This window comes from Phaseolus vulgaris, chromosome 5 (genome assembly GCF_051622355.1).
Source record: "Phaseolus vulgaris cultivar YP4 chromosome 5, ASM5162235v1, whole genome shotgun sequence".
Classification (NCBI taxonomy): Eukaryota; Viridiplantae; Streptophyta; class Magnoliopsida; order Fabales; family Fabaceae; genus Phaseolus; species Phaseolus vulgaris.
In genome coordinates this window covers 42362778-42385498 of record NC_143502.1, presented here as the reverse complement: position 1 = coordinate 42385498, position 22721 = coordinate 42362778, and the positions used below count along the sequence as shown (strand labels likewise).

General features: G+C 32.9%; 4 protein-coding genes across 4 annotated transcripts; 1 reads left to right on the top strand and 3 right to left on the bottom strand.

The window, feature by feature from the left end:
- Window positions 1–5469: 5469 nt before the first annotated feature.
- On the top strand, window positions 5470–6547 carry LOC137835928 (LOW protein: ATP-dependent RNA helicase-like protein). Its single transcript, XM_068644685.2, has one exon. It carries the CDS (start codon window positions 5676–5678, stop codon window positions 6300–6302), a length of 627 nt encoding a protein of 208 aa, XP_068500786.1. The 5' UTR covers window positions 5470–5675; the 3' UTR covers window positions 6303–6547.
- A 1310-nt stretch (window positions 6548–7857) lies between these two features.
- Window positions 7858–12628, bottom strand: LOC137835939 (ATP binding microtubule motor family protein). The gene is made up of 12 exons (XM_068644696.2): window positions 12145–12628; window positions 11793–12017; window positions 11293–11484; window positions 10938–11039; window positions 10575–10652; window positions 10396–10477; window positions 10138–10297; window positions 9765–10067; window positions 9304–9522; window positions 8811–9156; window positions 8660–8725; window positions 7858–8333 (listed from the first exon to the last, which is right to left on the bottom strand). Exons 1-12 carry the CDS (start codon window positions 12310–12312, stop codon window positions 8151–8153), a joined length of 2124 nt encoding a protein of 707 aa, XP_068500797.2. The 5' UTR covers window positions 12313–12628; the 3' UTR covers window positions 7858–8150.
- Window positions 12629–15193: 2565 nt separating this feature from the next.
- Window positions 15194–17407, bottom strand: BAC2 (Mitochondrial substrate carrier family protein). Its single transcript, XM_068644695.2, has 2 exons — window positions 17093–17407; window positions 15194–16019 (listed from the first exon to the last, which is right to left on the bottom strand). The coding sequence occupies exons 1-2, from the start codon at window positions 17327–17329 to the stop codon at window positions 15369–15371; spliced, it is 888 nt and encodes a 295-aa protein (XP_068500796.1). The 5' UTR covers window positions 17330–17407; the 3' UTR covers window positions 15194–15368.
- Window positions 17408–18018: 611 nt separating this feature from the next.
- Window positions 18019–21423, bottom strand: LOC137835936 (G-type lectin S-receptor-like serine/threonine-protein kinase CES101). The gene is made up of 7 exons (XM_090302690.1): window positions 20109–21423; window positions 19635–19739; window positions 19365–19549; window positions 19059–19269; window positions 18726–18963; window positions 18497–18647; window positions 18019–18403 (listed from the first exon to the last, which is right to left on the bottom strand). Exons 1-7 carry the CDS (start codon window positions 21325–21327, stop codon window positions 18095–18097), a joined length of 2418 nt encoding a protein of 805 aa, XP_090158816.1. The 5' UTR covers window positions 21328–21423; the 3' UTR covers window positions 18019–18094.
- Window positions 21424–22721: the final 1298 nt, after the last annotated feature.

Genomic DNA, 22721 nt, shown 5'->3' with positions numbered 1-22721 from the left:
CATATCTATACAGTATATGAAAAAAAAGTCTAAATTATTTATATGTCAGTTTTTTAGATTATATAATAAAAAAATATTTTTAAATTATACGATCTAAAATTTAAATTATTTTACTCAAATATAGTTTAAACTTTTTTATCATGTAATTTAAAATATATTTTGAAATTTAAAAAATGTATTTTGAGATTTTTTTATTACTCCAAACACTTAAATAATAATTCGACGTTAATTAGGTCTAATTTGAAAAGGTGAGGTTTCTAAACAGAAAAATGTTGCAATAGATAGTACAAGAAAATTATTAAATAATAATTAAATTTAGAAATTGAAAATAATTAATTATTATATTAACTAAATTAGATATTAATATAAAAAATAAAAAATTATTTATATTTATAATAGTTTCTATTATTAATAAAAAATTATAAAATAGTTTCTAAATTTATATTTAAATTAACTACTTAATTATGTGATAATTTAATGTATTTATGTTTAAATTTAAATTTATTAATTATGTTGAGAATTTTTACTTTGTCTCAGTTAAGCATAATCTTTTTTCCTTCGACTTCCAATTCTCTCTAAAATATATTCATGCATATGGTTTGAGGTTTTTAAGATGCATGTGTGTTTTGTCAGAATGGGTTAAGATTGTTGGTTGGGTTTTGATTATTTCTGGTGAATTTTAATCAATGATATTTTATTGGTTAATTTTTTAAAATTTATTCTTGTTTAGAAAGTCACACATTTATATGTTGAAATTTCATAGGAATTTTTTTTTATAAAGGGTAGGTTTAAAAGGTTTTGTAAAACATGAAAGTGACACAAAAAAATTACATTCCATGGAGGGAGGTTGTTGATGTTTTCACTACACATTAATTAAGTGCATGTTTGATGATGCCTTCCCGAAGTGTTTTTTCACGGTCATCATCTTTCTTGGTTGTAATTATATGTTGTTTCTATTAGAGAGATGAAACTTAGACAATTATTGAATGTTTCGTTTTCCTTTTTTTCTTGGACAAGTTGTTAGTGTTTTGCTATAATTCTTCTGGTCATCACGTTACTCCTTTGGCTTTCAGTCTCAGATGAATGCCAATTGGGAGAAGTATCTGTAGAAGACAATCCGATGTTCAAGTCAGTAAAGAGAGTGTTCGACACTTGATGTATGTAAAATGATAATGACGTACCTTATTTATTGGAATGTGTGCTATTTATATTATTTTAATAGACTTACCTTTCGGATCCGATTTGTGGAATGAATCACACTTATGATTACATTACCTAATTCTTAATGATAATTTAACTTCACTATTAACTTTGATTTGAGTGTTAATAGTTATATGTGTCGGTCGATCAGGTCATCCGTGACAGCTCAGTTTCGTCCCGTAACAGTAAATATGTTATATTGATCTTGAAAGTGTTTTAGGGTAATTGTTTGTGAAATTGATGTTGAAAATGGTTATAGAAAGTGAGAAATAAGTAGTAATGAGAGGTGATGTACAACTACATATGTTGTTGTCGTTGTCGGTGTCGGTGTTGGCGCCCAGATTTGAATAAAAGTGATCCTTGGTTTACGTGCATGGCTGCATGGTCCCCTCCATTGCTCTGCTTCTTTAATATTCAAGGTAATTTATACCACTTTTCTCACTCCACACATAAATGCTATCAACTATAACTACAACAAAACAATATACAGGGAAACTTTCTAAATATTTATTACTATTTTACTCATCTATTTTTTTTTATAATTTGAATGCCCATTTTTCTAAAATTATTATTATAGCCAGATCTATTATTTTATTAGTTTTAGTTTTCATTTATACTCATTCTACCACTTTCCATGCGAAAAAAACTTGTTCGTTTATCTTCTTTACATATGTAAATTTGTATAGTTTTGTTGTCTTTTTTCACTTTTTACTCTCTATTCCTGTAAGTTCTTTTGTGTTATTTTTTCTTCTTCTTTTTTGACGTGAATATTGTGTATAAACTGATGATATAATCTTAAATTATAGTGCTCGAGTTGAGGTTAATGTGTTTAATGTATTTCAAGTGTCTGAAAAATTTGTTTTATGAATTTTGTGCCCAGTTTCCATCTTTTAAAGTTTGTACTTCTCTTTTTAGAAATATTTTCATTTAAGTTGAAGAAAATGTGAGATTTTATGGTTTATTTTTTATTAATTAATGTCTTTGGTTGTAAGAAATTTTGTTTTTTTGAATTGTGTTTCTTACGTGATTTTCTGAATTTGTTTATTCTGATATAAGTATTATATTTTCATTTTATAAAAAAAAGCAAAAGCAAGTATTCTTCATAAGTTGACAAATACAACAATCTTTCTTAACCAAATACTAGTTCACAAAGTGAAAAGATAAAAAAAAAGAGAATTGTGTTGTTACTAAATTTTGTTTGTGACAAAAAAATTTATGAACCAATTATATTTGATGAAATAACAATATACAATTTATCGAATTTTCAGATTTGATGAATTAACATATTTTTAAATGATTTATATATAACATGATAGATATAGTTTCTTTCTAAAACATTCAAAATTAAATTCGAACAATTATTACAAGCTTTAATTAGAAAGCAGGTGTTGGGTGAAAAAAAGATAACAAAAGGCTGTACCTACCATTTATTAATTTTTATATTGAAATTTTGTTGACTAAGATCATTTGAAAATGTTATGGATTTATACTACTGAGATTAAATGTATAATCCATTAATATACCAAATCTTAAAATATTTTCAACCGATATTAATTACACTAAGTGATAGTTTATACATGAATAAATAATCCTTTTGTGATTATGTAACTACAACTACTACCAAATATAATTTTTTTTTTTACAAATTACAATATTCTTCATATAACAACAAAATTTATTGTTACACATTTTTTTCAATAACATGCATATATTTTATTAAAATTTTCAAATTTATTACAAAATTATTATATAAAAAATTAGCTATTAAATTTGAATGATAAAAACTATTTTAAGTTCCTAATCAAATTCTGGTTTGTGAGAGCCATAATATCTGAAGTTAACTTATTTACCGTCATAACTTTTTAAGGTTCCCTCTTGATCATTATTGTGTATTTAGACAATCGTTTTCATAATTAAGATCATGTTAATTTGGTAATTTGATTATGTTAGTTTGTTTGTGATAATACCTAATTTATGTTTTAATGTTTTATTTTAAAAGAAAAAATAGAAATTAAAACTCAAGAATAAAATCTTTAAGACAAAACTTACTAGAAATTGCATGAACATAAAATCAATTCTAGACCTGTAATTACTTACATATAGTTCTTTTTAATAGAAAAATATATCTTGACATACCTTAAAAAATATATTCACTTAATCATTCTTCTTTTACATTTTAATATAAATTATTAATTAATATATATATATATATAATTATGAAAAATATTAATTTAATAACTGTAGTTTATAACTCAAGTGTAATTTAGAAAATTGTTTCATTTCAATAAAAAAAATATTTTTTCTTTCCTATTGTAAATCACTGAAAACTCAGGGAATCACTAAAAATTTAGTTCTCCAAAGAAAAGAAAATTATTAAATAGTAATCAAATTTAGAAAAAAAAATAATTAGTCACTATATTAACTAAATTAGATATTAATTTAGAGACTAAACAATTATCGATATATAATGTGGTTTCTATTTTTACACTACAAGAAAATCATGAAATAGAAACCAATTTTTATAAATCAAAATAATTAGTTGCAATAGTAATTAAATTAGAGACCATTTTAGAAACTAATACAAATTTTGATTTTTAAATAGTTTCTATGATTGTTAAATCGTTTCTAAATTGGTATCTAATTAGCAACAAGGTTTGAGATACCAAATTTAAAAACTAAATAATTGGTAGTTAAAACCTTTGTTGTTAATTAGATACTAATTTAGAAACTATTTAACAATAATAGAAACTAATTATTTTGATCTCTAAAAATTAGTTTCTATTTCATGATTTTCTTGTAGTGTTAGTAAAATATTATAAATAGTTTCTAAATTGATATATAAATTAGCTACTAAAGTTTTAGTTACTAATATTTTAGATTCTAAATTATTGTCTCTGAGACTAATAGAAACTAATTTAAAACATAAGTAGTTAGTAGATAAAATTTTGGTAACTAATAATTAAATACCAATTTAAATAATAGAAATATTTTTTTATACCAATCATTTTTTAGTTTATAAAATGGTTTATAATTTAGTTATTAATTATTTTAATCTTTAAAATTAGTTTTTGTTTAATGAATTTTTTTTTTAGTGTTTTGGAGATATGTAAGTAATTATATTTTTGGAATAGATTATGAAGTGAATGTGTTTGGTCTTATATGGTATGAAAGTAAGTATTTTTGTAGAGTTATGAATATATGATGTTCCTTAGGGTGGCAAAAATGAGCATCCTGATGAATGAGAAATGCAGTTTCAGGAAGATACAATGTTCTTGCCTGCTTCTACAGGCTCTGTCATTTGCCAGAGTTCAGTAGCTTTGGTTGCAGAGCACGAGTTGTTGAAGAAAGAAACAATCATGTGCCACTTTCTTTTGCAAGTGCAATTGAGGACAGAGAGGTGGGTGGAGGACTTAAACTCTTGCAAGTGTTCGATGTGACCTCCCACTACGCAAACCAAATGCTTCTCATCTTATCTTTACATCAAATTTATTAGTTTTCACTTTTCATTTCTCAGTGCCAACCTGACTTTAGAGAGGGGACCATGCATGTTTTTCTTACAAATAAACCAGCTTTTCTCCTTCCCAAGCCCTAGCTAGGGACGTATGAGCAAGAGTACCACTAATTCTTCTCAGTCACCCATACTCAAAACTTTTTTGTTAAAAACAGTACCTGATTGTGTATTAAGTAATTGCTGTTAGTTACAACAGATCCGGACACACATATCGGATATCAACATAACACCGGACACACATATTGGATATCAATATAACATATGTAAGACAAAAGATATTAGTGTCAATTTGTATCTTATATTTTACATTTTAGAAATTATACGTATCTTCGTATCCGTGCTGTGTATTATCAATGTTTCGCGTCTGTGGCGTCTGTGGGACATGAATGCTTAAAGTTAACCACTTGAAGAATCATTGAAGGACTATTTGATTTAGGGGTCTAAGGTTCCATTCAAATTTGGCTATAAGAATTTGATACGCTGTTGTTGTTTTAATCTTTTAGCCACCCACCACCTTTAGCTTTGCATCTTAATCAATGGCACCACACTTTAAACAGCATGAAGTCAAAATCAACATAATATATTTGTGACAATTTAGATACCAAAGTCCCCAAAACTGCACTTTTTCTTCAATTATCTTTAACCCAAAGGGGAAGAAGAGCACTAGAGACCTCAGATTATGACATAGCCACCATATTTAATCTTTCATGTGTGGGGTGAGAGAGAGAAGGTTTGAAAGTGACAGAGAGCATGGGATGCTGTAGACAAAAGAAGGTAGAGAAACCTACACAAAAGAAAACACAGCCCTTTGGAGTACAATTGTATTTCTCTTTTGGTAAACTTTGCAAATAGTTACCATCTGCACCAAATCTCTTTATATACCAACATAAGTAGGACAAATTTGTAGAACACACGAGAGCCAGAGCAGAGTAACACTGCCTCTGCTCTAGAAGACTTTTAGAGAATGCTGCTCAGAGAAACCTTTCGCAAGACCAAGGTTGTACTCCACAAGACCCTCCGTAGCTTCAAGTCTGCAATCTTTGGAGGGTACCAAAAACTACCCAGATCTCTCTCCTTCAATCCATTCCTCGGTCGCAGTTGCAATGCCAGAACCTACACAAGTGATCAATTCTACAATGAGTTTTATGACATTCTGCAATCTGATCTGAACAGAGTAAAGAGGGGTGCCGACAGCAACAGCATGAGCAGGTCGAGAGAGCGAATGGAAGATGCTGCAAACACTGAAACCCTCAGGAAACAGAGTTCTGGTGAAGATGGAGAAGTGGAAGAGAAGAAAAGCAGAGGGAGCTGTGAATTGGAAAAGAAGGAATGGTTGAAGATGAAGGAGGGAGGTAATGAGTTGGCGCAGAAGATGAAGGAATTAGAGATGATGGATACGGGTGATGTTGAGCACGTGCTGGACATAGAAGAGGCACTTCACTACTACTCACGCCTTACAAGTCCTGTTTATTTGGATATTGTGGACAAGTTCTTCACCGACATGCACACTGAATTCTCAGTTCAAGAGTCCTCTGTCACCGCCGTCAAACGCTCCAAGTCAAAGGGAAGACTTGGCTCAATCAGGTTGTAGATAAGTTCGTTCATCTTTACGCAGAGAATGGTGTATTGTATATGAAAACTCTTTTGTTTTGCCATTTTGTTGTGTCTTTGATTTTCCTTCTCCCAGTGTGCTTAGAGCTATTTGAATTTGTTTGGTGTGAATTCCCACTATTTATACTTGTCGTTTTCTTTTTTACTTTCTGCTCATTTCAATCTTCCATTGAATCTATTTTGTACACTATAGAAATGAATTATTTGGTGAGAATTTCTAGCCCAGTTTGTCAAATTTCCCAATTTTAAAACTTTCTAGGAATACAGTCTCTTTTCTCAAAGAGATGCTGTCATCTTTGTAGAATTTCAAATTTTGTCTTTATTGAATAAGATAGAATGCGAGGGAAAGAAAGATTTTTAGAACATGTCTGGTTTCAAAATTTTCGTTTCACATCGAAAAGATGTCATTTTATTATAAGATTCTTTGAACCCTTTTCCCCTTTCATTTCTAAAGTTAGGCGAGGGATAGCAAGATTGAATGAAAGGAATGGCAGATAAATTACGATTTACAGACACGAATTATTTGAAGCAGTTTCCATGAAAATTGACTATTGTTTTTCTAATGATCAAGGGATGCATGAGTATGAGCAGTTTCCCATTCAATTTGTACTAATTTGTCAAGAAATATTTCGTATTCTTTAGCTTCAATAAAAGTGTATTCATAGTATTAAAAATATTTCATTTTTTTTTTATATTTTGAACTTCTAATTCTTTAACCCACTTTTATGAAAACAATCCTCAACCGGGTGGTTCATATTATTTTCACATGAAATAAATTTCATTTGTTTTAGAGTAGAATTGTTTAGAATAAAGTTTCTACATTCTATTCAACAACTATTTTTAAAATAAAATATGATATTATAATAAAATATTTTTTTAAAAATGTTAAACTGTTGAGAAGATATCATTAATCTATTGGTTAAAAGTGTTTCAAATTTCAAAACTAAACTAAATTGAAAAAATAAAGCCTAACCATACTCTTTTGAAAGTTTGGGGACAACTTATTAAAGTGAGGACCAGTCCTATTAATAAGTATCTACATAATATATAGGTCACGATCTTCTTTACGGTCATCTATAGATTTTTGCCACTTTTTTCCATTGTTTTGTTCCATAATGTCTGCCACATTAATTCTTCAACTGTACTGTATTTATTACATCATTCCTTTCATGACAACCATGAATTTTGGGTGTAATGTTCTTTCAGAGAAGGACGGGAGAAATTCAGTACGAATAAATCATAGATAAATCTCTCATATATGAGGGATTAAGATAACATTTATGAATTCACTTATGATCGATCTCACATTCTTATTCAATGTGTCCAATGTGAGACTACAAAATTAGTCATCGAGAAAAATATTAATACTCCATCAATCAATCAGAACCAATTTGTAATTAGATAAAATATTCATAAAAACTGAAATTGCTTTGTAGATTTTATCCTACTCTGTGTAAAAAATTGAACTATTTTTATTAAAAATGGGGGCGGGGGCAGATGCAGTACTTGGCCGCAGAAACCCTTGTAGTAATAAATGAAAACAAATAAATGGTCTTATATTATATTTCTGACAGGAATGAGAGCTTTATACACAGATACATTGCCTTGACAGAGGCATGTAAAACCAATACAAGTCTACATTCTTAGTAAAGAGAAAAATGAAGACTCCAAACCCCAGTTTCTGATCCTGAGGAGAATAGGAAAAACAATGATGAATCAACGAGTAAGAGGGTCACGTCGAACTCACATAATCTCCACCTGAATCACAGAAATGCATGATTCCGATCACCGAAATAAAACATTCTAACAAGGGAGTCTGTTAATTATATCAGTAACCGGTAGTAGATGAAACCAAAACATTGTGCTCCTTTAAACGTTTCTGAAAATGGGCTAAACGGGTTTGCAGCTGCAGGATGCCAGCAGCCTTCTGAGAAAGAATGGCATTTAGTCTTGTTACATAATCATCCAGTTGATTCCCTGGTTGATCTGCTTCAACCAAGAGGTTCATCTCCTGCATGCCAAGCGCAGATAAAAATACGAATGAGAAATGGAATTCATATTTCTCCATTCTAGGACCTATTTATATCATTATTCCTAGAATAAATAACACTGAAACCACGGCCAGTATTCGGTAAGCGATTCAATAAATTTTAAGTTTGGTGTATATATATATATATATCAATGTTCTTGATGAAAACATGCACATAATTCTTGATTATGATATGATATTCATAAAAAAAATCTCTTTTTATGTACTCACTACAATAGTCGTATTCAATAATCTTGAGACACATCGCCCAATAAATGAAAAGATGCAACAAAAACACCATTTAATACCTCTCTAACAATATTCATGGTCTCCTCTACTTGTGTCCGGTGAGCATTTACTAGGTCCTCTTCTTCCTGAATTAAAGACACGCATTAAAGAAAGATCAGCATTGAAATTTTTAATATAATTGTTACGGCAGTAGCCAACAACTTAACTTACCTGTAAGAGGGCATTTAAATCATCCTCAGCGCGTGTGGTTTGAGGCTCAACTTTTGGGAGGTCCTTCCACTTCATCAGACCACTGGGTTTCTTCAATTTGTCATCAGTTGTAGCATATGACTCCATCTTTCCATTTTTCTTTAAAGATGGTTTCACCTGCTCGTAATACTCCTCAGGGGGACTAAAATCATCCCCTTCATTTTCATCTGGCCATCCATCTGTTGTGCGATCCTCATAGGCTGATCCAGTAATGGAAGATAATGGAACCGTGCTTGATTCTTTAAGGTTGAAATTTGTTGATATAGCATCTTTCTTTGTATTGTTCCCTTTCGACAAGCTTTTCACCCTGGTTTGTAACAGCAAAATATTATTTTTATTTACCTTGTTAGCACATAAGTGGGTGGGTGGGTGGTTTGTATTTGTCTGAGGTGTGATGCGGGTGGTTTGAAAAAGTGGGAATACAGAACTACACATATCAGAAAATTCACGTTACCTGTCAGCATATCTTAATGTATTCAGAGTATGTTCGCAAGAACCAGTGCTTGGCGATATGCATGAAATCATAACGGTGCGGGAGTTGCCAACAAATGAATCCCTCAAAACTTCAGTCAGTTTACTGCCTCTGAAAGGGATGTGTCCTTGGTCATTATCAAGAGCTCTTATGCATTCCTTTAGGGCAAGTAAGCTCTTGTTGATTTCAGCACCTTCTATTCTGAATCATATGGTTGTAAACACATGACGCAACAAAAATACATTAGACTAATGTGAGAATGTTAGAGGAAAGCAAATAATTCATTATAGAATCCAATTCTGAGACATCTTCAATAATAATGTATACCCAAATTTGGAATTAATCTTAATTTATATTTCTTAATTTTCTCAGATATAAGTACCATTTAAACTTGGATAAGTAACAAGATAAATACATCTCACATAACTCAAGCTTCATCATACCTTGTCTGTTTGTCATTATCCGTAGTATCGGCTCCACGTTCGCTTCCAGCAAGATCTATGAAGGAGAGCTTGCCAACCAAACGGGGAGGTTTGGAATCATTTCCATCAACTGACCTCTTGATAGCAAGTTGAAGTATTGCATGTGACCGTGATGATTCCTCATTTGCACCTGTAGTGCCTGTACTTCTTGTGGAATTTCCTTTCTCAATCAGTTCTTTGATGTTCTCCACATCTGAGACTCGGTACTCTTGTAAACCGACAATGCAAACTTGCTGCTTACCATCCTCCCTCATGCAAAGTTTTCTGCGTAAGTACAACTTTAAACCTCGAGAACTCAAGATTACAGGTACAAAACAGAATATATTTGACTTACTTTCTATCATTAAGAAGATCAAAAAGTTTGCCACCATATATTTCAAAGAAGCTCACAAACAATTGAAATCCCTGGTTTCTGTAAGTATGATGCATCAATCTAAGGATGTCCCTTGATGCTTTAAGTGGCAGTGGCTTCATAGTGAAAGTTTTTCCACTTCCTAGAACAGAAATCGTATTTAGAATCCCACTCATAGTACAAATCAAACATGGAAGTCCCAAAGAGATGTGGAAATATCAATTCAGAGGGTGTTATCACCTGTTTGCCCATATGCAAAGCATGTTGCCTTAGTGCGTTCAAAGATTATTGGAACTATAGGCTCTACTGTTTCACGATACACCTAAAAAGAATTTAAACAAAGTTACATAAGGATATAAAACATGTTGTCTGTCATTCCTTTCAACTGAACATTTAACATTTATGTACACAATAGTTACCTCATCATTTGTAACCTCTTCATTCAAAACAGCATCAAAAACAAATTCATGCTTTTCTACATACCGAGTTAAGTCCACCTGTAAAGCATATAATTTTTAAAATGTGTAAACATAGAACATCTATTAGAGTGCAATCTCCAGAAAGAGTACGTAATATTTAAAACAACCAGACAGTTACAATCTACTTACTATCTGTATTTTTTTGTTTTATATATTCACCAAGAATTTTTTTTTAGAAATATCAGTTACATAACCTGCGTAACACTAGATTTCTTAGCACATAAGTTATCATTTTCAGCAACAAGGACGAGTATACTGCATTGGACATTGGAACCATTGATCAATGTTGGCTCTTGAACTCACCTTCAGTTTAGTCTCGTGCACTGTTAAAGAATTGGAATATGTTTCTATAATGTCTTCCTCATTTTTTGCTAATTCTTTCTTATTCATTGGTCTTTTACGAACCTGCATTAAAAAATAACATGAAGATATTAGAAGAAAAATTAAAAGGGGTGGTGTTCTTTTCCTTACAATTGAAAAAGATTTAGTATTCATTGCCAGATAATTCAATGAAATTTTGTATTATGTTCAATGTATACAAAGCTGGAATTGTGCCAAAGCAGAAAAATGTCCAAATTACAATCAAACAGACAGTACAAAAACATTTTAAATAAAAATGAAACATGACTGGTGAATTTAGATATGCAAAAGAACATACCACAACTTTAATCTTTGCTACTGGATTAGATTTTTCTTTCTCTGCAGGAAAACTCTTCAATATGTTTTCATTTTCAGGAGCCCGAGCTCTACCAGTCTGTTTGCTCAACATGTAAGGTTCAGAGTCATCAAAGCTTCTCCCACGGCCAGGTTGATACAGGGAGTTTGCATCATATGCATTGGAGGCTGGCATCTAGAAGAAGAGACAAATTATAATCAAGTTTAAGCTACTTTTACATGTGCTTCTACTTTCAATTTGCATCATATGATCAACTTAAAGAATGCAATATCCCACAACATCAACACAAATTTTGCATAGTCTAAACAAACACTGTCAAGCCTTAGAGAGTCAACGAAATAAAAATCTTTTATAGCCGTAACATTAACATATTAACATTTTCAAAGGGTGCAATGTGACCGTTAAACACAAGATGAATACAACTTTAGAAGAACAAAGCACAGAAATCAAATGAAAGTTCATCCGCTGTTGACAGTAACAACCTCAGGAGGAAGAAGCTCGGTATCGAACGAATGCAGATCCAACAAGCCGGGACTGAAATCACCCGACAAATCATCGCCGTTCTTTTTCTGCATCGAAGCACGGTAACCACCGGGAGGAGTGGAAGGCTCCACATAATACTCAGTTCCACCGTTAAAGCTCCTCTGCGCATTCCGGTACATTCTTCCTCCCTGCGCTGCGCCGCCACCGCCGTACAAGTTATAGTCCTGCGCGCATTCCAAGGACAAGACAAATCTCATGAAATCGGAGCAAAACGCGCAAGCACAAAGGTAGAAGAGAAGATCGATAGCGGAAGGGGAAAAGAGAGAGAGAGAGAGCAGAGAATGAGATCACCTGAAGCGGCGGAAGTTGATTGGTGGAGGATTGAAGGTGTTGGAGGCCAGCAGATTGGAGCCACCTGTTGCCGTTGGAGGAGCCATCGAGGAAATTATCGGAGTACTGGCGCTGGTGGTGCACACCGGCCGCACCAGATCTCAGCCCCTGTCTCCCAGGACCGTTCATCTTCCTTGACGACGATGAGATCGGAAAGGAAGGGTGCGAGGGAGGTGATCGGGTATCATACAACGACAGTGAAGTGGAGTGGAGTGAAACCGAAGATATAGGAAGGAACGAATAGATACGATTGAAGCGACAAAGTGTTGTTGTAGAGAAACCAAGGAAGGGAGAGCCTTTGAAATTTTTTGAACGGACACGGTGTCTGGCACGTGCGAGTCAGTCAAACGACGTCGTAGCGTTGGGGGTTAGGGTAGGGTAGGTCCCGTGGTTTTTTGAACTTGTCCCGTCCCACATGGGTGGGGACGGCCTCTGTTTTGTGTCTATTTATCGTTGCGCCCTTGGCTTTATATTCAAAACTTGTGGTCTTCTGCGTGCATGCTTTTAAAACCCTCTGCCACGTGGCATCCATTACGGGTCGGGTTTCCTTGTTCATGGCAACGCACCGTAACAATTTGCGGCGCGCCACCGTGCTCCTCCTTCTTACGGTGCCGTGCCTCTTTGTTTTTTCGCTGTTTTTTAATTTAATTTTTAACTTATTTAGCAAAATGTTCCCTCAAGTGAAGGGAATGCACTATAACTCATCAACTCCATGATTGTTCTTGGATTCATTGGGCTCGCCATAGTCAAGCCCGTGAAGGCTCACAAGCCAATGTGCTAATGTTATGTTTTTGTTATTTAAGTTTTTCAAATTTCCCAATTTAGTCATTTTCATCACACATCTAATAAAAAAACATTAGAAAAAAAAAATATGTTATCCATTAATTTTTCATGTTTGACAATATTTTTTATTTCTTTTTAAGTCTGAAATTCACAAATAACATCTTGAAGTGATGTAAATAATTTGATTTGTTTTGTTACTTGATTTGATTTGAGTAACTGTAGGTGATTGTATGGTGCTTGATGTATTTGGGTATATATCTCTCTCAGCTTGTACTTGACTTGAGTTTGGCATAATCTTCTTTGAGTTGAAAAGACTCGAATGAAAATAATTGAACAAATTGAGATGTACAAAAATGTACACTTCAACAACCATATCAAATGTTTTACAAGGAATTTGAAGAGAATAGTTATTTTTATAAATATTTGAAATACTTTGTGATAATACATGCTCTTTAGGTAAAAAGAGAAATAGAAAAAGAAAACAAAACTTTAAAAATCTTATGAGAGTTATTAAATACTTACAATTATAAAGTTTCAAATTTTATAAAGATATACTAATTTAAATTTTTTTATATTTTTAAATTCACGGGTTTCTCTTTACATTATTTTTATTTTTTCAATTTGATTTTGATTTCACTGATATATGGTTGGAATTATTATTTTTATATTGACGTTTATTAGAGTTTTTTTTAATAATTTTGATATAAATTATTTTTTATTTAAATTGTTAGGGTTATTTGTATTGCATTATTTTATGATATTAGTTAGAATTGTTTTACTCATATTGAAAAGATTATTTCTAGAAAATGTGAACTATTTTTGTTTTCGATTAACTTTTGTCCTTGTTGTTTTACTAATGTTTGTAGTGATTATTTTATATCATAAATTCCAATGTTTTTTAATAGTTTAGTAAGATTAAGTGTTAACTTGGAAAACTTCCAATTAATATTTAATTATCATTATTTTTTTGCTAATCAAGGATTTTTTTCAAACATCAACTGACAAGTAAAAAAAAAGCAACTAACAACTTCTTAAAAAATAATCTCAATTGATTTCATCATAAATAATTGTAACAGAAAATAATTCCCATTAATATATATCTTGAAAAATCTTCAACAATATAAATAATATTGATCAACTTTATCATATAGACAATACGACTAAAAAACTAATTAATATTGATATTCTTTATAAATGATAAATGATAATTACTTATTATTTAAATAACAGCTATAATTGAAGTATTTTATTTAAACAAGAAAATTAAAAATTAATTTTTTTATTATTCAAACAAAATATTTTAAAAATAAATAATTTAAATTCAATGTATTTGAATGTATAAGAAATTGTAATTTTCTGTCTAAAAACAATCTTAAACTTTTTCATCAAATTTACTGTGAAAATTGCCAAAATAAATTGTTTTTAAGATCAAACTAAAATTCTTAAAAGTGAAGGGACCGAATTGAACATAAAAAATAAGTTAAATGAACAAAAATATAACTTTACCTTTCCAATAAAATTGATTTTTTCTGTTTTGATTTATTAAAATGTAAGCACTTCTATTCTTAAAGTTAATATTCTGATTACTACTCCAGTTTGTGAAATGTACAATATTACTATTTATTTATTTATATAACAAAATAATTTTATATATAAATATTTTGTAATTAAATTTATAATAAATAATTTGTAATGTAATATAAGACAATTAGGTTCAAAATTATACATACCATTATATAAACTTTTATGACAATACCCTTAACTTAATCTATACTCTTAATTTTTGTAGTTAAAAAAAAAGGAAATTTTCTAAAATTTGTCAAATGGTTCACAAAGTGGTTTATGAATTTGAATAGTAGTGTATTGCTATCACAAAAATTCAAAGCCAATTATTAATATTTAATAAATTCTTTAAGATATTATTGATTCATATTATTTATACCTAGCAGGAATATTACTGATAAAATCACAATTGTAATGTTGAAGACACTTGCTATAGAAATCTATTTTCATTAATTAACAATCAATATATATTAAATGACAGTCAGATTTTGAAGTGTCTTTAATAAATGAAATAACAGAGAGGTTTTAAAAAAAAACCTTTTAGTAGAAAAATATAAAATGACAAAATTAACCTTTATCACTGCTAAAATATACACTATAAAATGTCAAATATTTAATTTTTGAGTGGATGTTAGATTTTTAACTATACTAAAACAAGTATACATAGTGAAAATGATTTTTATAAACTATTTCAGCTAAAACTCATAAAAGCCAATTTTGGTCTGAATGTGAAAGAATTGTTTGACATAGGAAATAATAATGAAACATGAAATGTGAATGTGGTTGCTATGTCTTCTTCCTCAAAACTTGATTGTTTCTACAGTTAAAAGCTTGAGTTGTTATTTATCAAAGAGACACCTGAGAGTGATCTCATATGCAGAAAATATAGCACCGTTCACCACAAACGCTCTTGCAACTGCAGTTCCTAAACCCCTCCACAGCACCTCATATCCTTCTTCCCTAACACTCTTCCTAAGACAATCCAAAATGCCTCTGTATTTTTCTGAACAAGCTGTTTGAGCCTGCAATCTTGTTTTTATAACGTCCAAAGGGTAGCTAAATACCCAACTCATTACCCCTGCTAATCCTCCTGATACCAGCATGGTGTTCAAGCTCTCTTCACCACTTCTTCTGCAACCTGGGTGAAGTTTCTCCCTTGCATATTCATATGTCCAAAAGTAGAGACCATGTGCAGGTGCATCTCTCAGCATGGTGATCCCAAGTCCACGATAAATGCCACCAAGACCCTCCATTTTCCATATGTTTTTCGCAACCCTCATAGGACCTTTTTTGGTTTCTGTGGATTTACCTGTGTTCTGCAACTGAACCCGAATTTTAACTAACTCAACAGGGGATAGTAACATACTCTGTATGGCGCCGCTACAGAATCCTCCCAAAGCAACACCCTTGTAAGAAGGAGGATCGTTAACCAAATCGGATGAACTAAATGCCCTTGAAAGAATTGCGTAAATTTGGAAGACCATAGCATTCTGCACCCAACAAAACAATCACCTCAATTCGGGATAGTTACATTTTATGAAGGATTTGAATTCGTGTTTGAACATGATTAAAGAAGTCCAAGACATATAAATAGATAAGTAATAATGAAATGCTTTGATGTTTTCTCTCTCAGTAAAACACTGAGCATAATTAGCAAACTTAGAAGTAAATAGCTTTGTCCATCAAATGCTACTTTGTTACTGGGATGACACAGTTTACTGCCACAATTATGCAGTAAACTAAATCTCTAATGAGAAAATCTAGTATTTTCTAGGAGGAAGACGAACATTGATAGGACTTAGATGAGTAGCGGTATCATCAATAATTGGATGGTGATCATGGATCAATTGATGATTCTTCAATAGTCCAGAAGCCATTGATTGATAGATGGCTCAACTCAACCAAAATATAATTTAATATTGCCTCTGGCGTGCATCACTCAGTGGGACACGATTTCTAGTTAGTCCACAAACAAATAATTGGATAAACAATAGGGACTTCAGAATCCCACCAGTGATTGAACAAAACATTCCAAAGAATTTGAGAACTCCAATTACTGAGTTTGAATATAATATGATGAATGCTATGGAGTATTGTTAGGAGTAGGACCATGATTTAACTCTCCAGAACAGAAACATCACTAACAATCATAGCACGGTCACATTTGAATATATTACAATAAAAATTGAATCCTAAACAACAACAGCCAAATCCTAAATTTTATAACTCAATCAAATTAGCCTAATAATGAAAGAAATTGAGTTCCCAAGTTAGAAAACCCCATTAATAAAAAAAAGGTAAAAATAATTTTTTGAGACAGGGTCTCTGCAATTGAGGTGGCTGGAAGATTGTACATCTAATAATGAACATAGTTACGGAACAGACCAGAAATATGAGAAGAGATTGGTTGATTTTGGTCTGCCACGTGAAGGATACAAAGGGGTATGGTACCCTCATCATCCACGTGACGAGCCTGATCAAAAACATGTCTGCTTCTAAACTCACAGCAGCAGATGAAATACCTAGTGTTGATTGAGGGATGGAAGTAAAAAAAAAAAATTACCTGAAAGGTAACAGAGGCCAAAGGTGCAGCCATGCCGCGGTAGAGAGCGGTTGGTCCTTCATTGGCCACCACATTTCTGAGGATGGTGAAGGCAGAGGCAGTGTTGAAGGAGTTCTGCTGCATAACACGGAGCGTGTCCAAAGGGTAACCAGAGATTATACCAGCAGTGCCTCCCAACCCTCCTGCTACAAACTCTTTTCCGGTGCTGCTAGCAAGAAACTCTGGCCAAAACTCCATTGCCACCTCTGCTTCCTTTCACTCTCTTCTGCCGCTGCTAAAAAATGAAAACTTTATGGAATTTTTTGTGCTTATTATTATATATATAATAGGGGCCTATTGACATATGATATCACAATGGGGTCTGATTAGGAAATACTGAAAACACTTTACTCGTGGACCCCTCATCGATGAACACGTGGCGAGGTTGGTCACGGATCTTTGATGTGATTTGAGGTGTGATCTGGGAACTTTTGAAATGATAGAAGCAACAACTTTGGAAGATGAAAAGTGCTCCTTTTCAAAATGAAAACAACGTGTGAAGATAAAACAGATATGTTTCTAATACGTGTTGGAGTTGATTAGTGGAGGGTTGGATTGCCTAAGTGGGAACTGACTTGTAAAGGGTGTTGGGTAGGAAGGAAAAGAAAAACACGAAATTGAATAAAAATCCGATTTTTTTTTAATTTAGTTCAAAGTTATTTTGGGTCTCATCCTTTTCTTAATAACAACCTACAATTCTTTTACTTTTTTCCTTTTTTTGAAAAAGAATTTAATTTAACTATAGTATTACTAAAAAAAATTAAAATTATTAGATAAGCCCATAAATATATTATCTAAAAGGAGTAAAGTAAAAGGATAAGAGGTCATGCTTTGCTGGCATAAACAATGATACCAAGAACTTCTGGAAATGAAGTGATGCAGGAATATCAGCAAGGAAATAATGGTCATTTTTTTTTCTCCAAAATCTTAACAAGAGGAATCCGGTGTAACACCATTGTACAATTATCTTCCATGTGTGCTAGAAAGTGTTAAGTCGTTTGAGGAATGGAGTTCTAGTCTGCTGTAAGAAAGCTCTGAGTCTTCCACAACCACATTGATGAAGAATGCTGGCTGCTTTGGTTGGGGAAGTTCCACTGTGTCATTTGATAGAAATGAAACAATGTCTGCCATGGTTGGTCTATCTGTTGCTTGATCTTGTACACACAGCAGGCCGATATGAACACATCTCAAAATTGCATTCTGAGGACATAGTTCATACGAATCTGGGTCTATCAACTCCAGAGTTCTGCCTTCATTCCAGAGCTGCCACACCTACAAGTATCCCAACATCCAAATATATCTTTTAACCTTTGATAATCATATATTTGATGAACTAGTCATTTGAGTTGAGAATGAGAAACTTACATATCCTATGAGGTTGAGTGTACGATCTGAATCATAAAGACTATTATTTTTCTTGCCAATAAGTATTTCTAGTAGCAGCACACCAAAGCTGAATACATCTATTTTGATGGACACAACACCATTTATTGCATACTCTGGAGCCATGTATCCACTGAAATGATCGATTGCTTGTGTAAGGATGAATGAAAGAGAACAACTTTGAAAATGCATGACCCGATTATAAACTTACTATGTACCAACAACTCTGTTTGTGTTTTCTTCTGATGCCCTTACACCAAATATTCGAGCCAGGCCAAAGTCAGATATCTTAGGATTCATCTCGTGATCAAGCAATATATTACCTGCTTTCAGGTCTCGATGTATCACCTTTAGTCTCGAGTACTTGTGTAGATAAAGAAGTCCTTGAGCAATGCCTCCAATGATGTTCAACCGTTTTTCCCAGTCTAGCAAGTTCTTTCTGGCTGAATCTGTTTTAAAGTAAGCATGATTGTTAAAATGCTACTGCATGCTAACATTTGGCACAGTCTTGGCAATACCTTTGCTAAGACAAAAAGAAGCTTACCAAATAGGTAGAAGTCTAAACTTTTGTTAGGCATGTATTCATAAACCAATATTCTTTCATCTCTCTGGATGCAGAATCCTAGAAGTTTTACAAGATGAGTGTGTTGGAGTTTGGCCATAAGTTTGGCTTCATTCTTAAATTCTATTACCCCCTGTTCTGAACTCTTAGAAAGTCGCTTGATTGCTACTTCTTGCTCATCACTTAGTGTTCCCTGAAGGTATCATTGTATCAGTTCTGATTCAGATAGTTTCGAATTTAAGCAAGAAAATTAATTGCTTCTCATACAGATATATGGTTTCTAATTACCTTATAAACAGGACCGAATCCACCCTCTCCTAGCTTATTAGCTGCTGAGAAATTCTCTGTTGCAGCAACAATGGTTTCAAACGTGAATATTTCAACCCCATTGCTTGTCTTTCCCTTGTTCTTACTTTTTCTGGAATTACCTCCAATGTCATGTAATAACTTCTTCTGCATCTTCTTTCTCTCCACTGGTGGTGAGACATGAACATGTAAGTTATAAAAAGGTCTTACATACTTAAACTCACTAAACCGTATCTAAATTATGACAGCTACCTTTAGCTTTGTAATTTCTCCACAAGACACGCCATAAATAGAAAACTACAGGTATTGCAAATGCTGCTGCCACCCCAACGATGAGCCATATGTACCACCGGTTTACTGCAACTCATAGATAGATAATTTACTACTCTGAAAAGGTGGCTGAAATTTTGTTAGATGGTAATTAGAGGGTTTATTACTCATGTATTCTTACTTCATATCCTAAGCAAGGTAACTAATGAAAATACTTCCAAAGAATCAAGAGTGATAACCAACTTACCTGGGGCCATTGATTAGTAACCAGGAAGTACTATACTTCTTATTCTAATTTTAGCTTGTAAAAAGGTGATTTTTCTTTACTAGGAAAATTCGTCTAAACTCATCATATAAAAAATTGTATACAACTCACACACAGTTGTCAAAACATCATTTCGTTCTTGTATTGTTTTGTTTCCTTGTTCTAGGACTAGAAGCAAAAAATATAGTCACCTTTTGTGGTGGGGAATCTGGTCGTACTTTTGTCTTCCGGGAGCAGTGCAACAGAAACATAGATGGGCAGTGCTATGTCTACAGAGGCTCTAACAAATTCTGTTCCTTTGAGCCATATCTGACACCCAGTATTGTTTTTGTGGTTTATTGGGGCATAGGCTTGACAGGAACAATTGTTCCTGCATATGATCTCACAGCACTGCGTGCCATTGCTGCCTGCATAAACTTCAATGCCAACGGTGGACATGTTGCCAACACCTTCCACGAAATCACCTTCAGAGCTCCTGCAGGAAGGAACGCTTTGAGGTGTGCACACAGAGCGTAGAGTCTGATTTGTGTGAAAATTTTGAATGTAGGAGCTGTATCCACTCATTTTATCCTCGTACCTTGACCACAACATGACGCCTCCATAATTTGGTGACTCGTTTACTGCAGGCAAGATCTTCGAAACTAATACATCAGCTGAAACATAACCGCTTGGAACTGCAGCTTGATCTGCTGGTAACCCCAGAAATATTTTCCCTGCATTCAATGAGGAGGACCAACGGTTCCATACTTTAAGGAAGTTGTCGAAATTGTTTTGGGTATATTCGCATGAAGGATTGTTGTAGAATTGTATCCAGACATAGTCAAAAAGGCCAGTAGCAAGGGCGGAATCCAGCGTAGCATCAGGAAATAGACACCGAGGAGTTGCTGACAGGTACACTTTGCGTGTCTGTGAATATGAAACCAGTTGAAGGGAAAGGTTTCCCAGAAACGATGATTCACCTACCCGTATGTCAAAGTCAATGCCATCTAAGACTACATCCCCAAATGGGCGTGATGAGGATGAGCCACCCAGGAAATTGTTCCACAAGTAATCCGAAACATTCTTGGCATCCTCAATGGAAGTTATAGAGTATTTATCACTGTTTCCTCCAATAGAAAGCATCACCTTGATCCCTTGCTTTTGACAATTTCTAATTTCTCTTCCGATTTCAGTGCACCCATTAGAAGATGCTACGTCACAATGATTAGCCGCAATGGCCAGTTGTGGGGTTTGGCCATTCCCAAAGGTGGAAAGGAAGGCTATGTTGACGTAGGAGTATTTTCCTGTTGCACATGTTTCTGTAAGGTTTCCCTCTCGGGGGTTTTGACCCCAGTAAATGGCAATGTCTTCACCTTCAGAAGGGTGAAGTAGAAGGAGGAGCAATAGAGAGGGAAACACGCTTTTTCTCATCTTCCTCTCTTTATGTTCTCACTTGTTTTTTAGTAGTAATCAACCCATTCAACCAAATATGTATTATCTATGGCTCTATAATTTCTATCTCTTTCCTACTTCTTTACCACGTTAACCATTGACTTTGGCTAACAATTCTGTTTATAGAAATTGTCTAGGTAATAAAAAATTGCGAAATTTCAGTAATTGTTGCATAAGTATCCGAAGGAACCATACTTTTGAGAGTTCCTAATATCTCTCTCTGTTCACCCTTTTGCAGAGGGTTCAGTTGAGTGGTTTGTTCATCTTCCCCTGTTCTTATCAATGGTCAAGTTATTGGCAATTTGCCATTGGGCAGCATGCTGAGAGGATTTCACGAAAGCTGACAAAATAAATGCTTAATATTGTTTGAATCTTAGGGAAGCCTTCAAATACCATGAAAAATAAGAACGAAATATACAACAATTTCATGCCGTCTAAGGACATGTGAAAGGGAACTTCTATATTTGAATCCCTTACGCTTTTCTTTTTCAAAGATATCCTAATACTAGTTTCTAGAACATAGGAATGCTTGCTTGTTCTTACCGGAAAATGACATAGAGAGTTCCAATGTGGCAAGGGAAAATTCTCCTTACTTCACTGATCACTAAAAAAAAAAAAAAGTTTATCTTTAAAAGACTATGACATATCCGTGTCGAACATACGTATCAGTGTCGTTACTTGTAGGACACTTATCGGTGAAATGTTCAATTCAAAAAATATTTGTTGGATTTTTTAAAATTTTAACATGATTCTAACACAATTTTAAAATGTATAAATACAATAATTTTTCAAAAACTCAAATTTATTGTATAAATTTTTATTATGATTATAAAAATAAGAAACAAATTCTTTTAAACTAGTCATGAAAAATATCTTTATGCTCCCAAAAGAATCTGAAACATACTTTTTGCACATAAATGTTTATTTTCAATTTATATAATTCAAATTATATAATATATAGATCCGTGTTCCCGTGTCCTACATTATTATACGTATCTCCGTATTCGTATCCGTGTCGTGTCAGTGTCCGTATCTGTGCTACATAGATTCAACATGATGTCCATTTTGAAGGTTGGTATTTCATCATGATTTTGTCCTTAAAAGACACATTGTTGGATTGGAGGAGGAATAAATATATAAACTATTATTAGCCTCAACTCCTATATGATGTGAGACTATATTAACGATACTGAAAGATAAACACTTAAGAGTCATAAAATTTAATCACCAATTTAAAAGTTTTAAATGCTTGAATTATATTAGTATCACTCTAAATCCATAAATTTAATCGTTTCTTGCTATGAGGAATCTCAATAGCATTCATAATGGCAAAAAGGCTTTCATTCTACAATAAGAAAAGAAAAAAAGAACTC